Source organism: Babylonia areolata, chromosome 11, assembly GCF_041734735.1.
Source record: "Babylonia areolata isolate BAREFJ2019XMU chromosome 11, ASM4173473v1, whole genome shotgun sequence".
Lineage (NCBI taxonomy): Eukaryota > Metazoa > Mollusca > Gastropoda > Neogastropoda > Buccinidae > Babylonia > Babylonia areolata.
Window position 1 is genome coordinate 31168020 of NC_134886.1, and position 17274 is coordinate 31185293.

The 17274-nt window shown below is 39.2% G+C and overlaps 1 protein-coding gene across 3 annotated transcripts in view; it reads left to right on the forward strand.

Annotated features, from left to right (window-relative positions):
* Positions 1–16689, forward strand: part of LOC143287652 (mitofusin-2-like) — a 34914-nt gene extending 18225 nt beyond the window's left edge. For 2 of the 3 annotated variants that reach the window (XM_076595801.1, XM_076595800.1), the window contains 5 exons: positions 4451–4671; positions 5865–6020; positions 6929–7125; positions 9625–9759; positions 11458–16689. In XM_076595801.1, the coding sequence (XP_076451916.1) occupies positions 4451–4671; positions 5865–6020; positions 6929–7125; positions 9625–9759; positions 11458–11524 (776 nt within the window). In that variant the 3' untranslated portion in view covers positions 11525–16689. Of the gene's footprint in view, positions 1–1464; positions 1568–4450; positions 4672–5864; positions 6021–6928; positions 7126–9624; positions 9760–11457 lie in introns of all 3 variants that reach the window. The other variant, XM_076595802.1, reaches the window with a different exon arrangement.
* Positions 16690–17274: the final 585 nt, after the last annotated feature.

Sequence of the window (17274 nt, forward strand, 5' to 3'; positions counted from 1 at the left end):
CCGCTCGTCTTCGGGCGGGACTGACACCCAAGTCGGACCTGACCTCCCTCCAACTTGGCCAGGTTTTTCCCTTCATGGAGGTCAAGGTACCAGTGACCCTTGGGGTTCGATGCTCTTTCTTTTATTGAGCCAGGTTTGGAGGTAATTTGCCAGTATGTAGTTTTGTGAAAATTACCATGTGGTGAGAAGTAATGTGTTTGACGAATGTCGAAGTGTTCTATGTAAATTGTAGGTAATTTGAATACAATAGTAATGACAATAAGTTCAGATTTTGTTTTGATTACTTGCAACAATCCTTGATCATTTCAGCCCATGTGCAGTCTTTCCTTCCCAACAGGTTTTGGCTTGCAGCATCAGTTCTTGGTTGATTTTCAAAGTTACACTTAGATTCCGTTGGTTGCTGACATACAGGTCTTGCTAGTATATTTCTCAGTGTTTAGGATAATTGTTCTTGGAAAGGAATCAGAATCACTGTGGGAATTGTGGAATAGTACATTTGATTGTTGATGAGTTGTGAGACACTACTTACTGGTCATTCATACTGGAAAACCGGGCCAAAAAAGTAATGACTTCGAAATGTACAAACTGTATTCACACTTCATCGATTTCTTACATGACCCTAAGCGCGTTGGGTTACGCTGCTGGTCAGGCATCTGCTTGGCAGATGTGGTGTAGCGTATATGGTTTTGTCCGAACGCAGTGACGCCTCCTTGAGCTACTGAAACTGAAACTGAAACTTACACTGACCTACAATGACCTATCCTAATATGTTTATGCACTGTTGAAAGGTTGAATAACCAAGACTGCTTGGCTCTGTACACTGTGGCATAAAGCACACAGTTTTAAGCAGTTTTGTTTTTGTTTTGTTTTTTTACATGTTCACTGAAACAAACATTCTGCATATTTGCAGAATGTGGCAGATCAGCTGTCTTGCTAAATGAATTAGTATACAGTGTTTTTACTGAACAATAGTCAGGTATCTTGGTAAATGAAAAAGTATACAGTCTTTTCAATTAAACGATAGTTCTCTGTTTGTGTGTTTGTTTTGTATGTCTGTGCATAGGTATCTTCATGCTGCAGTTACTGATTATTGTATTTCCCATTTCAGGCGTTTGCAGTGTGTTAATAATTACTGCACCCAGAAACTCTCCTCCGAATTCCTTCCTTTTTTTATCTGTGATCTGTGTCGGTTTCGTTGATTAATGTCCTCACCGGTTCTGTTTTTTTCTGTGTTGTTGTCTTGAACCTTTTAGTTTTCCAAAACATGTGCATGCTGTAAATCAGCAAATTGTATTAACTTTGGGTTCCATTTGTAACAATGTACAGTATTTCTTCTTTTTTCCCCCTGCATTTTAATGCTTGTCTCGTGCACTGTTGTTGTGTGTGTTTGTTTACCTTTACTCTGGTGCTTTTTGGTTTGATTGGTTGTCTGTAGCACTTTTGTTTCCCTGGGAATGCTTTCAGGAGTTACATGCCCATGTGGAACAAACGTTAGGCCGAAATCTGCAGAGTCGATGTTCCACCGCGTTGCTTCAGGGGGTGGAATCCACAGAAAAACAGATGACAGGTTGGGGCCAGATTCAGCTGCTCGTTTGGGGACAATTGCTGTGTCGCAGGACATGGCAAGAGAGTTTAAAGCGTTGTCAGGTTTTCAGTCTGTGTTGACAGTTGATAATTATGGTGTGTTTGGGTGGGTGGGTTGGTGGGTGTATGAAGTGAGTGTGTTTGTGGATGTGTGTTACTTGTATGCTTATGTTCCACTTCAGTATTGAGGTGATTAAGGTGTGTGAGGGTGAAATCTGCACATGTTGACCTTGATTCAGATATGAAGTGTTGCATTGTCCATGAAACATTTTTATTCTTCTTGACAACAATAATAAGGGAGATTTGATTCAAATACAGATTGTTCCATGGTCAGTTAAACAACAATCTTTAACTTGAGCTATAGTTGTCAGCAAGACTTCAGTATGTCATACAGATTGTAATTTTACATCGCAAAGAGATGAGGATGATCAGAATGGCTATAACCAGGACCTTAGGACTGCCACAAATATTCTAGCAAAAGAAATATTTTGATTCCTAATGAAGGAATATTTTTTAATGAAAACAATTAATTTGGCTCAGTATGAAAGTCACATTGGGGCCAGTCTGCTTCCAAGGTCTCTTCAAAGAATGAGAAATGAATCCTTCCAGTTCCTGTATCATGGGAAATGATATCTTCATTACTTTTGCTTGTAGCCAAAACATAAAACAGGGTTCATGCAATCAGGTAAAGTGGAGAGGTTTTGCTGTCGTGAAGAAATGTTTTCCAGTTCTTCAGACTTGGTCTTTTTTGAGCAGGATTTGGGAAAGTAAGTTTGTTTGTTTTTTCAAATCTGCACACAGAAATATTGTCAGAGCTGTTGAAAGTGTTCAAGTGACACTTGTTTCAAGAAAAATTGAAAGTTGTGGTGATAACAGATAAAACCTGAGGAAAACGTAAGTCTGATTTCATTGTTGAACAGCTGTATTTTCACTTTTGGTACGAAAACTTGCAGAAGTTGTGACAAAGTTCTGCTTTCAGTTTGACTTATTGCATGCATCCAGAGGTGCCAAGTTAAAAATTCAGTGATCATTATTAAAAGGTGATTGATTGTAAGTGGTGATAAGGTTTGTGAAAATGATCAGATTTGTTTGAAAAAAAAAAAAAAATGCTTTGGACACAGAAGTGAATATCCTGTGGTTTTTTTTTTTTTTTATTTTTTTTTTTTTTTTTTAAGTGCTTGCTTGCTGTTTTTTCTTTCTTTTCCTTTTTTTTTTCCATATGAGCTATGGAGTCCTTGACATTCTGCAGTCTTTGCCAGGTTTGATTGCTGAAGTTTTAATTCTTATATACATTATTATTATTATTATTAAGCAAAATCACTGTCCTTCACCCTCCTAGTTGTTCTATTTTGTTGTATATTATTTTTGCTTGGCTTGTGATACCTAACAGTGAGCACACTCATTTGTAATTTGGAAGTGTAGATTGCATCTATATGGTGAATTCTGATGGCGGTGTGGATATGTTTGAAAACGACCAAAGTTGAAATCAGTGTTAGTGTGATTGTGTGTATTTCTGGTCTTGTAATTAATTGTGTGAGTGAGAGAGAGAGTGTGTGTGTGTGTGTGATAGAGAGAGTGGAAGGGTTTGTGTGTATTTTAGAATTGCATACAGTAGATATCTGTGTCGTGTTCTTGTAATGAAAGTGTTTGTGTGTGAGAGAGAAAGATCGAGATAGGTTTTATAAATATTTCAGAATTGCATAAAGATCTCTGTGTATTGGTGCATGTTGTGAATGGGATGAGGCCTATGCATGCGTGTTATAGACAGGGAATGGAATGGCTGTATTTAGTGTGCTTTTGGGGGATAGGTGAGATCTGGTCTTTTGTTTGTTTTTTGTAATTAAAAAAAAATATTATAGTGTTGTTTTAATACTGTACGCAATCATTGGCATTTTACCCCCAGTGTCTGTAAGAAAATGACAGAATGAAGAACATAAAACTTAAGATTCGGCATGGAAGTATTTTACAGTCATTTTGCCACTTAATGTTCTGAATAATTTGAACAAAATTCCTATAAGTTTATGATGTGTGTAAACAAGAAGTAAAGGAAAAAGTTTGTGGTGATAATTTTGCAACAGTGACATTTATCTCCAGTGATATGCTGAAAATAAAATGCCTGCAAAACAAAATAATGTGCTGAACAGTTGTTTTTCTAAGTGGTAGTGTTGAAAAGAAATTGCCTTTTAGAAAAATGGTTTGCTGAAAAGTGCACATTATCACCACCCTTGTTTGGTGTTATTTTGAAAGTTTACATTATTACCACCTTCCTTTTTGTGGTGTAATGAATGTGAACAATATTGCTACCATCCTATCGTGTTATTTTAAAAGTGAACAATATTACATCCATCCTTTAGTGTTACTTGAAAGTGAACAATATTACTTCCATCGTTTGGTATTATTTTGAAAGTGAACAAAATTACTTCCATCCTTTAGTATTATTTTGAAAGTGAACACTGTTAGTTCCATCCTTCGGGATTTTGAAAGTGAACAAAATTACTTCCATCCTTTAGTATTATTTTGAAAGTGAACACTGTTAGTTCCATCCTTCGGGATTTTGAAAGTGAACAAAATTACTTCCATCCTTTGGTGTTATTTTAAAAGTGAACACTGTTAGTTCCATCCTTCGGTGTTATTTTAAAAGTGAACACTGTTAGTTCCATCCTTCAGTGTTATTTTGAAAAATGAACTCTTACTTTCATCCTTTGGCATCACTTTGAAAATGAACATTATTGCCACCATCCTTTAGTAATACTTTGAAAGTGAGCATAATTACCACTATCCTTTAGAGTTATTTTTAAACTAATAACAAGCAAAGAAAATGTATGACAGCACCATGTTCCTTCAGCTCCAGTGACTGATTGTGCAGATCGCCTGTCAGCCATTCTACCAGAGGACACACGTCAGCAGCTGTTTAACCTCCTCCCCAAGCGGGACTTTGAGATCGCATATCGTCTGGACTGCCGCAACCTGTGCGCCGATTTTCGGGAGGACATCGAGTTTCGGTTCTCTTTCGGGCCAACAGCACTGCTGCAGAAGTTATTGGGGTCAAAGGGCAGCGCTGGCTTACTGGCGGGCACAGCAGGCAGTGTGAGTGATGTGATAGGGCGCTGTGGTTTAGTTTGGGCTGACGGATGTGGTGGCAAAATGGTTAGAGCTCTGGATTCTCACCTGAGTTTCCTGAGTTTGATCCCCCCCCAGTTTGGGTGTGCCTGGTGGGTTAAGGGTGAAGATTTTTCTGATCTCAACATATGTGCAGATCTGCTAGTGCCTGAACCCCCTTCATGTGTATACAGATATACCATGCAGAAGATCAAATGTGCACATTAAGGGGATCTTGTAATCCATGTCAGCATTTGGTTGGTTATGGAAACAAGAACATTCCCAGGATGCATACGTCCCACAAAAATGGTGCATGGCTGCCACCGTGGTGGGTAAAAACAGTCTTACATGTAAAATCCTACTTGCACACACAAGTGAACATGGGAGTTGCATCCCTTGAACCAAGATGAAGAAGAAGAATTTGATTCGCTTTTTAGGGAAATTAGTAGAGTCCTAAGTTTTGATGGTGGTGGGGGTTTTCTTCTAAAGCATGCAAGACAAAGTAAATGTGTGTGCGTGTGTGTGTTTTCCAATTTCTGAAAATTATTACATAGAAAAATAAAGAAAATGTATGTTTTCATCCAAAAGCATTGCCAAAATTATTTCTATAGACAGTAGATTATTTCTTTCGTAAGTAGATGGAAGTTGAATTGATACTAAATATGTCAGGAATGTTTCTTGCATACGTGGTGCTCACATAAGTCGGTCATTAGTCCCACATCCCTGACCTGAAATCATTTCCGGTGTCCACCATTTCCAGCAGTCCATTGCTAATGTATGATTTTTACAAGTCTTTGTTGAACAGTCTGGTTGGTTAATTGTTGTACTTGTTAGTTACTCATCATGAGGATATTACATTGTCACTTAATGTTACTGCTTTTTTTCATCTGTTTTTTTGGTTTGTTTTTGTTTTTTTTGCTTTTTTTTTCATAATACAAATGTCTACCCACTTATTTTGGGAGGCTATTTGCTGTGGCTACTTTTGATTTCTCTCCATAGCAGACTAGTATTTTGGACAGGACAAGAATCCAGACCCCTGTTGGAGTCTGCACCATTGGGTTCACAATGAGTATGTTAGTTAAACTTAATTTTAGGAAACAAATTTCCTTTTACAAGCTAATACCAGACGTTATAACTGCATGTATGTGTTGACGTACGTATGCATGTGTGTGGCTGTGCAGATGGGTCAGCGACAGGGAGGGTCCAGCCCCGTGCTGTCCCAGTCAGGCCAGGTGGTGCAGGGTCTCCATGACAACGAGATCCTGACCACAGTGCTGACCACCTTTGCCTCCTTCACCTCCAGAACCACACTGGGCACCGTGGCCATTGCTGGCGTGGTGAGTGGGCTGTGCGGTGTGTGTGTGTGTGTGTGCGTGTGCGTGTGGACTCTTTCACTGCGTCAGTTTGTGTGGAAGGTACACATCACTGTATGGAGGAAGGTGGCAGAATGGTTAAACCTCTTACCCTCAGGTGACCCAGCACTAATCACCCATGAAATCCCATGCCAACAGGAATAACTCTTGTTGCGATTTCCAGTAGTAGGTAATGATAGAAATTTATTAAAAGTATAATTACCTTCTTTTGTTGCGCATTGTTATTTTTCCTGTGTTGTACACATAATAAAGTTGCAAAAGGATTTTTGTTTCCAGGCTCATGTTGCTTTGTACTCCTACATTAAAAAAAAATTTTTTTTTTTTTTACATTGAAAAAAATTTTTTTTTTTTTTTAAGCATCAAATTTGATGGTCAACTTCGAAAAAAATTTTTTTGTTTTTGTTTTAATTACACTATGTTTTTTTTTGGGATGTGTGTGGGGGGGGTTAGAGAAGTTTGTCTAGTGTGGTTGCAATGAACAGGGTCCTGTTCAGGTTGTTGTAAAATAACAGATTACGTTTTGAAATAAATCTTCACTTTTTTGTTTTTCTTCCCCTGCCCCCCCTACCTCCCCCTCTCCTCCCCCCGCACCCTCCCCCACAGCTGGCCAAGGCAGTAGGGTGGCGAGTGATAGTGGAGAGCGGGGCCCTGTATGGGTTGCCGTTAAGTAAGATTATGAACTAAATCTTCACTTTTCTTCTCTTTTTTTTTCCTCACCCCCCCCTCCACCACAGCTGGCCAAGACAGCAGGGTGGTCGGTGATAGCGATGAGCAAGGTTCTGTGTGGGTTACTGTAAAGTAACAGATTACTTTATGAAATAAATCTTCACTTTTTTTTTTCTTTTTTTTCACACACACACACATACACACAGCTGGCCAAGGCAGCAGGGTGGCGGGTGATAGCGGTGAGCGGGGCCCTGTACGGGTTGCTGTACCTTTACGAGCGGCTGACATGGACGACCCGGGCCAAGGAGCGCTGCTTCAAGCAGCAGTACGTGGAGTACGCCAGCAGCAAGCTGAGGCTGATCGTCGACCTGACCTCCAGCAACTGCAGTCACCAAGTGCAGCAGTAAGGCCGCAGTTTGCTTTTGATTGGATGTTTTTCTTCATGTTGTTGTTGTGCTGTGTAGTAACTCTGATCGTCGACCTGACCTCCAGCAACTGCAGTCACCAAGTGTGCAGTTACTAGTAAGGCCGCTGTTTGCTTTTCATTGGATGTTTTTCTTCATGTTGTTGTTGTTGTACTGTGTAGTAACTCTGATCATCGACCTGACCTCCAGCAACTGCAGTAACCAGCTGTGCAGCAGTAAGGCTGCTGTTTGCTTTTGATTGGATGTTTTTCTTCATGTTGTTGTTGTACTGTGTAGTAACTCTGATCGATGACCTGACCTCCAGCAACTGCAGTAACCAACTGTGCAGCAGTGAGGCCACTGTTTGCTTTTGATTGGATGTTTTTCTTCTTGTTGTTGTTGTGCTGTGTAGTAGCTCTGATCATCGACCTGACCTCCAGCAACTGCAGTAACCAACTGTGCAGCAGTAAGGCCGCTGTTTGCTTTTCATTGGATGTTTTTCTTTATGTTGTTGTTGTACTGTGTAGTAGCTCTGATCGTCGACCTGACCTCCAGGAACTGCAGTCACCAAGTGCAGCAGTGAGGCCACTGTTTGCTTTTGATTGGATGTTTTTCATCATGTTGTTGTTGTTGTGCTGTGTAGTAGCTCTGATCGTCTACCTTAACTCTAGCAACTGCACTCACCCAGTGCAGCAGTAAGGCCACTGTTTGCTTTTCATTGGATGTTTTTCTTCATGATGTTGTACTGTGTAGTAGCTCTGATCGTTGACCTGACCTCTAGCAACTGCAGTAACCAAGTGAGGCCACTGTTTGCTTTTGAATGGATGTTTTTCATCATGTTTTTTTGTTGTTGTGTTTGTTCTGTGTAAGTCTGCTGTTTGGTTTTGATTGGATATTTTTCATAATGTTTTTTTGTTGTTGTTGTTCTGTATAAGGCCACTGTTTGGTTTGATTGGATATTTTTCATCATGTTTTTGTTGTTGTACTGTTTAAGGCCATTGTTTTGCTTTGATTAAATATTTTTCGTCATGTAATTTCTGTTGTTGTTTTTTTTTTTGTTTGTTTGTTCTGTATAATGCCACTGTTTTGGTTTTGATTGGATATTTTTCTCCTTTTTTTTATTTATTTTTTTTATTTTTATAAGGCCACTGTTTGGTTTTGATCGGATATTTATCGTCACATATTTTTGTTGTTTTTTTTATGTTGTTGTTGTTCTGTGCAAGACGGCTGTTGGGCTTTGGTTGGATATTTTTCTTCATGTTTTTGTTGTTGTTCAGTGTGGAAGCTGTGGTGATGCACTGTTTGGTTTTGATTGGACATTTTTCTTCATGTTTTTTGTTGTTGTTGCTCTGTGTGGAAGCTGTGGTGACGTTGTATCTTATGTTTGACAGGGACAAGGCTGACAGACAGACAGTGACAGTGACAATGTTTATTGTCTGTTCATCAAACAAATACACGTACCTGCAAGCATATGTGAATGCGTATGCATGCACACACATACACACGCACACGCGTGCACGCACACACACACACAGCTTGCATATCTGTTCTGTCCTGTCGGTTTGTGTGTGTGTATGACTCGAGGAGCTGCAATCACCAACGGCAGCAGTGAGTCAGCCGGCTTGTGTTCTGTTCTGTTGTGTGTGTGTGTGTGTGTCAAGTCCAATATTTTTTTTGTAGATTTTTCATGTTCATTTGAGTTGTTCCTCTCCAGAAGCTGTGGTGACCAGCTGCAGAATCAGGTGTTTGTCTATGTTTTACTTTTTTTTTTTTTCTTTTTCTTTTGTTTTGTCCATCTATTAGAATATGTAAACATTGCTTGCTATTCTTGCTCATCTCACCTCCTCCTCCTCCTCTGCACACTAACCGGCCAGTCAGCAGGTTCGATGGACACTTGTGAGGGTTTTGTTTTTGTTTTTTTAATATAAATACAAAACATGTTTGTATGTCAGTGATATCCTTTTGCCATAGCTTTTTTTTTTTACCGTGGCCTCTGCCTACAAAACTGCTGACCCTCTTGCTCCTCTCATCCTCCATAAATTGTCTGGTGACCAATTTTCATGTTGGACATGTGTCTGTGTTTGTTTTTTGGGTGTTTTTTTTTGTTTTGTTTTGTTGTTTTTTGTTGTTGTTTTGTTTTTGTTTTTTTTGCAAAGTATATTTGTACATGAACGGTAGTCTCTTGCCTTAACATCTGCCCACAAGACTGCACATCCTCCTGCTTATTGTTTGTTCCTTGTCCTGTCTCTCACACCCCCTCTCTGCACGCTGCCTGGTTGTCAATCATCAGGCTTTTGGGGGGTGGTTGTTTTTTGTTGTTTTTACAGAGCATGTTTCTGTGTGAACAGTAATCTCTTGCCATAACCTCTGCCCACAAGACTGCACATCCTCCTGCTTATTGTTTTCCCTCATCCTGGCTCTCATCCCGTCTCTCTGCATGCTGCCTGGTGGCCAGTCAACAGGTTGGTCACTGGTGAGGTTGGTGCCTTTGTGTGCAGGGAGCTGTCGTCGACCTTTGCCCGCTTGTGTCACCATGCCGATGCTAGCAAGCAGCAGCTGCAGGAGGAGCTGCGACAGTTGGATGCCGAGGTGCAGCACCTGCAGGACGTGGCCTCTGCAGCTAAGACCTTGAGGTGGGTGGTCAGGGTTTCGAACATTCAGTTGTTGTTGTTTAGCATTGGATTCAGGGGGATCAAGAGGATATATCTGTGCGTGTGTCAAGTGGTATATGCTGGTATATCATCAGTGTTCGTGTGAAGAGAAGGAAGAAAAAAGAATCGAATCATTTCTCAAGAGGAATCTGTCTGTATTAATCAATATTCATGTGAAGAGAAGGAAGATAAGAATAGAATCTTTTCTTAAGAGGAATCTGTCTGTATTCATCAATATTTGAGTGAAGAATAGAATAAAAAGAAGTAAAGAGTTTGTTAACAATGCAAAATTTGCTTGTGCAAACCAGATGCTTGCATTATCCATCTTTCTGTTGACTTGGTGTCTCTATATTATGGCTAAGACATTTAGGTAAGAGGTTCGGATTTGAACAGCAGTTGTTGTATGGCGTGTATTTTATTGGAACTCTATAGCTTGTATTTTATTGGATCAGTTGGAATCTCTGTGTGTTTATCAGCATTTGTTTGAAGAGGAGAAATAAAAAATTAAAAAATAATAAAGAAAGTGTTCGTCAGCAATGCAGAATTTGCTTGCATGAACCGCATTATTGTGTTATCCATTTTTCTGTTGATGTGTCTGAGTATTGTGGCCAAGATGTTGAGATTAGGGGTATCGATTTGAACAGTTGTTTAGCATGTGTTTCATGGCGTCAAGAGGAATCTGCCTGTGTTTATCAGTATTTGTGTGTAGAGAAGGAAAAAATAAAGAATAACAGTGTTGGTCAGCAATGAGAAATATGTATTCATAAACCAGATTATTGTATTGTATTACTTTTTGTCACAACAGATTTCTTTGTGTGAAATATGCTACAGTGCAGCACCACCCATATTTGTTCTGCTTGCAAGTGTATTTGTTTTACTGTCAAAGTGGATTTTTCTACAGGATTTTTGCCAGGGACAACCGTTGTGTTGCCATGGGTTCTTTAACATGGGCTAAGTGCACACTGCACATGAGACCTCAGTTTATCGTCTCATCCGATTGACTGTTGCATTATCCATGTTTCTGTTAACTTAACTCCATTGGATATTGCTTTGGAGATAGTGCAAGAGATGGCCTTAGTGGCCAAGACATTGAGATGAGCAGTTTGGGTTTACCTGTTGTTTTGGTGGTTGTGGAACAGTCAGGGTGCGGTGGAACAGCTTGGATGGGGCTGGAGTCATTCAGATGAGACAATTAACTGAGTTCCCATTTGCAGCATGCACTTGGAGAATGTAAAAGGTCCACGGTAAAATTCTGTAGAAAAATCCACTGTGATAGGAAAACCCATATGTTTGCAGACAGAAAAAAATAAACATTGGTGGCACTGAGCTGTGATGGCATGCACTCCCCAAAGAGAGCAGCCCAGATTTCACACAGAGAAATCTGTTGTGTTAAAAAGGAATATAATACATGCTGTAGGTTGCAGGGGAGAGGGTCAGTTGTGGGAGAATGGTTTGAGGGAAGGACATGTGGGAAAGGAAAAAGTGTGTGTGTGTGTGTGTACTTTGAGAAAGTTTTGGTTTTGTTGGGATTGGGGTGGGGGGTGTTTTGATGGGAGGGCTTTGTTTCTTTGTTATTCTTTTGTTTGGTTGGTGGTTGTCATTTTGTTTTTTGTTTTTTTTATTTGTTGTTGTTGTTTTTTTTTGCTTGAAAATGATTCTGACTGTGCCTTATTTTTGCAGGAACAAGGCAGACTTCCTTGACAGTGAGCTGAACAGCTTCCGCAGCCAGTATCTTCAGGACTCTTAAAAACATGCACCGCGCACCACGCCCTGCCAACAGCTGTCTGCTACGCTCTCTCTCTCCAGACCTGAGCAGTTCCACCACTCTTTTGCCTTCCGCCACAAAGCAACGGCAAGACGACAGACTCCACTGCAGTGTTGTTGTTCTTCCAGTGTTTTGACAGTACAGATGCTGATTTCTGTTGGTGATCTTCAGGACTTCTTCTGCACAACAGGATGACACTTCTTTTGACTATTTTTGAGTGCAGCAGGATACTTGTTTTTTTCTTCTTCTTTTTTTCTTTTTTTTTTTCTTTTTTCGTTTTTCACATAGAGGTAAACAACGTTGCTTTTTCCAGTGTGTTTTTGTGAGTATGTGTTTTCTGTAGGAGTGCTCTGTAAAGAGATATTTGGGGACTGTTGGATTCACAATCTCATCAACTGCAACCCACCAACCATCTTGCCCTGCCATGCCCTACTGGGGACATTCCGGTGTGTCATGATGAGCTTGCCAGCTTTCTATGTGAGCTGCAGACCCTGAAACGCTGCCCGTTACAGACCTCCCTCTGATCATGTGCCATTGACAAGTATGCCACAGGTGTGTGGCCACAACTTTCTGTCCTTGAAGTAGTGATGTGACACTTGTCAGATGTGAAACAGTGATTGGGTGAGATTCCAACTTGTTGGTGAGAGGTGAGCCTCTGTGGAACAGACCTCATGGTCCACTGGTGGAAATGAGAAGCAGTCTTCAGTGAGAAACGTGTGGTCGTGGGCAGCAAGAGTGATGACTGTTGTGTGAACTGGGTCAGTGGTGAGAGAGCAGTGCTCTTCTTGCAGACAGTGAATGATAAGACATTGAATGGAATGACAGTGAATGGTGAGACAGGAGCATGGAGTGAACAGCGGGGATGTGGGACAAGGTGCTGAGGCACAGTAACAGTACAGGTGATGGGAGAGAATGTGTCCCATGGTAGACTTGTCTTTGGCTTTACCACAGTGCTGAACATAACAGCAGCATGGAAGCATCTACACAAACTGGCATTTTAAACCCTTTGCGTTCACTCCAACCACAACCGTAACATTTTGAAGACTTTCTCTCTGTGAAATAAGTGAATGCCAGAGGGTACAAAATAAATGTTGGGCCTTTTGGTGACAACAGGTTCACCCTGCACTGCTTCTCAATCATTGCCCGTAAAAAGCCAGTTTGTGCTTGCCTTGAGAGTAGATCTCGGGAACTTGGAAAGGCTGTTGCTGTCTGCACAATACAGCTGAATGGCTCAGAAATAGACATGTTGAAGGGTATGATTTGTTACTCAGTGATTCAATAATTGCTGTGTTGAGGAGTTCAGTGTTTGTAGTTTCAGTAGTGGCTGTGTTGAACAGGGAGACTTCACTTGTTGTCCACTTGGTATGTGAAATCATCAGTGGACCATGAGTGTAAGAAATGTTTGGCTGCAGATCCATGGTGTGTGTAATTCAGTACGTTTTGGTTGTAGATGGATTCTCGTTGTATGTGGGTGTGCAGTTCTCATGGTGTTAAACACAGCCCACCACCCCTGTAGTGTTTTTTTTGGGGTGGTGGGGGGGGGGGGGAGGTTTCCTGTAGTTTTCTGATCACATTAACTTACAGGAGTACATGAGTTGCTTTGGTACTGATGAAATGCGTTTATCACTTTTTGTGTATGTTTGGTCATCAAGGCTTGTGAAGCTGAACGGTAGGGTGGAGTGAACAAACGTGCATTATTTATAACATATTCAAAAGCGATTCTGACAACATGACAGGTTTTGTGTCCTCATTTTTCACCCTGTGATGCTACAGTGTTCCATGTTTTGATTTTCACTAGATAAAACCCTACTAAAGTTCTTAATGTCTGGGGTGGTTTTCATTGAGATTTCAAAAGATACAGATTTATAATGTATAATTTGTGGATACAGGTAGGCGCTTTGCTCAGTTATAATGTCATTTGTATTTGTATGCTCATTTAATAGTGTGTATACACATTTATATATGCGTTTTGTCCCGCCATTTGATATGAATTTTGGTTGTGGCTTCTTTGTCTGTTTTTATCTCTTCAGGTAAACGGTGATTTTTGGAAGATGAAATACATAGAGAAGTATAAGTAAATCAATGATGAATAACGATATGAAATTTTTTATATAAAAACTGCATAGAGATTGGGAAAGAATTTTTTTTGAAAGCTCATTTCAGATTAATGTAAAAGGGAATAGCATAATTGAAACACATAATCTGATACTTCAGAAAAAAGGTCATTTATCATTGCAAAGATTTAGAGGAAAGGTCAAATAAACAGTGGCAGAGAACTTTTTGGTTGTGATTGCTCATGGTTTTGTTACTCCTCACAAATCAGTCTTGCAAGTGTACAGAGCTGCAACAGGGGTTTTACCTTTTTTCTTTTCTGTTTTTTTAGTTTATCCTTTCGTCTTTCTCCAGTATAATCTGCATGAGTATCTTTTCTTTCTTTCTTTCCTTTTTTTTTTTTTTTTTTTTTTTATTATTATTATTGATACATGAACAACTCCACAATTGCTGTGATTCTTTGTTCTCTGTACATGCAAGCAGAACACTGAACTTTGGTTTACTGTTTTACTGTCTGTTCCAAAAAGTCTAGGAAAAGGGAAGGCCTACGAGCGACACATCTACCAAAACTGCCAAACTATCTTGGAGACCCCATGGACTCTTTTAGCTTTATCATTATCCTAGGGGGTCCCAGACTATCTTCAGAGGGTCACTCTAATGCTGCACATTATATTTCTAATCAAATCTGCATTGCTATACACATGTATACAAATGCACACAAAGTCTTCAGGTCAAAATTGTCATGGTTTCTTGGCCCAGAAAGTGCGAAGAGAAATAATGCTTCTTCATAGTAGATGATCACAGACTGAGTTGCTGTTCCAAATATAGTCACGTTCAGGTAGTCTTGTAAGTTGAGACATGTTGGTACATCATCCTGTGTGTTGAGACATGTTAAACATAGTCTTGCAGATTCAGACAGGTTTAGATACCATCCTGCAGGTTTAGCTGTCATGATCATGATGCTGAAGAGCAGTTGGAATACAATCACCACATCTGGAAAACAACAGCACAGGATGTTAGATTGTTTGATTCTTCTGTTGAAAACAGACCTTTTCTTCTGATTCTTACTCAGTTCCTGGTTTATGATTACCATGCTTGGAAATGATAGGGTGCATTGCAAGCCTCTGGAAAGAAGCAGCTCTTTTAATCAAAGTTTGCATCATAATAAAATAGGGCAGGCTTGATGGTGAATTTTGGAAGGTAGGAACTAAGGTTGAATAGTGGAATACAGTGTAGCTTGATTTTTTTGTTAACAGATGTTTGATCTCTCGTTATGTGTGTTTGAGATGTTGCTTTTATTGGGTCATTTGTTAGTTGTGGACTTTGTAATTTGTATAGATTTTGCTCCTTTTTTTTTATATATACCTTATAGATTGTACCCTTTGAGCTTGGTCCTGTTAGTACCATTAATAGTCAAATGAAGTGCTTGATTTAAAGAGCAACTTGACATGATTATATTTAAACATACTGCCTAAACGTAATATTTTTCAGTGATTTTTAGATATTGGAATATTTTGGTATTTAGATAGCATTTTTTGATAATCAGTGTTTGTTGCCTCCCACTTCTTTCTGTCTCTTCATAACCGTGTACTGTATGCACTTTCACGTGTATTTGGCAAAATCATGGTCAGATATGGAGGATATTATGTTGTAAACAAGAAATTGTTTGTGCATATCAATGGTTATGGTGTCTATTCTGTATTCATTCATTGATGGATTATAAATGACTTGCATACATCAGAGATATTCCTTTTCTTTCAGTTGATGGTAGGTTGTTCAGTTTCAATGCAAGTGTTCCTTAGTTTAATGACCATTGAAGCAAGTTCGTTAGTGTATGCCACATCCGTCTGGCAGTTATGGCAGTTTGTTCATTAGATCAAAGAACTGATGTAATGTTGAAGTAAGTTTATTGTAGAAAGATAGAAATGAATTTTAAAAGGAAAGAAAAGAAGTCCAATAAATGTTAATAAGTTGATTCAAATTTGTATGAAAAATCGCTGTGGCACTTATTTATCCTTGCAACATTTCTGTCAGTTGGAGTAAACCATTGTGGGTTAATGAGCTTTGGATCCATGCCATCCCTTACATGGATTGGCCCTCTCCTATTATTATCTTAACAGTTGTTTCTTCCCAACATTACTCAGATATAAATTGCTTCAGATGACATAAAAAACAAAAAAAAAATTGGAAATTTGTAAAATGTGGCTGCTAAAAAAAAGGGGGGGGGGGCGTGGTGGGGGGAGCTTCAATCAGGATAGTAGAAGGGTGTGTAGAAGCGTGTATTTTATTCTGAATTTTCTTCAAAATACCTGAGCGTGGCTTGCCATTATATCCTGGGGCGCCTTGCCATTTCTGAATGATTGATTGGTGTGAATGGAAATATCAGGTGAATACATGTGCAAAGGATCTGTGGATGTTTTTGTGCTAGGACAGTTTGTGGTGCCTTAGATTGAGTTCCTCAAAGTCAAAGGACACGACCACTTGGCCACTGAAACCTTTCACCTTGATCAAACTGTATGGAAGAAGTGTGAGGTGTTGGTTTTGTTGTGGCATCCTTTAATATCTGGAAAGACAAAAGAGGGAATTTCATTAGTTCCCTCAAAAATCTGAAGTTATCATTTGTAGTATATATGCAGAACTGTTTAATGCCTGTCTACGGTGTTCCAGTTTCCATTGTTTAATGATACACGCAACAGTTTGGTAGAAGGAGTTTGATAGACATTAAATAAATAATATTATATCATTATATTTATGAAATATCAGAAGAAATTTATTTCATTTATTGTTGCATGTTGAATCATAAAGTTTCAACAGCTGTTTGTGAAAGTTTTTGTGTTCATTTCCTTTTAGAAATAGACAGACAGAAAGGAAGAAAATGTATTGCAAATAATACGAAACTAGAGGGATGGTAGAATGAAATTTACATTGTTGCCAGACATCATTAACCCATTACATTGAATGATAAACTCCTGGCATAATTAGAAGAAAAAAAACAACTGAAATGACTCATTTGAAGGCGTTTTTGTTTGTTTTTTTCTTTGATAATCTGGAAGAAAAAAAAAGGCAAAATAAAATGATCAAGCTAATTCTCCCTGCATGCGTCTGTGTACTGTGTGTGTGTGTGTGTGTGTAGTGAACTAATGTTTGAATTGTTTCATTAGTTTCAATGTCTTTTTGTGAATATTGACTCAAATCATGGCATGTTATTGATGTGGCCTTTTCATCCAGCCCTACTACAATGACTGCACAAACACTGTACATGCTAGGTTGACCACAATTTCATAATAAAAGCACATCCACCACTGTTCAATAAATCAGAATTTTCTCATCAACATGAACTCTAAAAGGTACGGTATACTGTTCAATTTCATGCAAGATATTTTTTTTGTCAATTTCAACAATGATAATCCAAATTAATGTGAATATCAGTTTTACTGAACATCTGCTGGGAGCCTTTGAAAAGATATATAAAATGAGAAGAAATGTTTACTTTCTGCTCCATGGGAAGTCATGATTTAATCCAGAACTCACAAAAAAAAGAGTTATTCTATTTCTTTTCTTTTTTTTTTAAGATGAAGAATACACACTTCACCTCTCCATTTTCATCATGAATGAAAAACAAATCAAAATGATTTGATTTCCTTAGTGACGGGCACAATAGCCAAGTGGTTAAAGTGTTG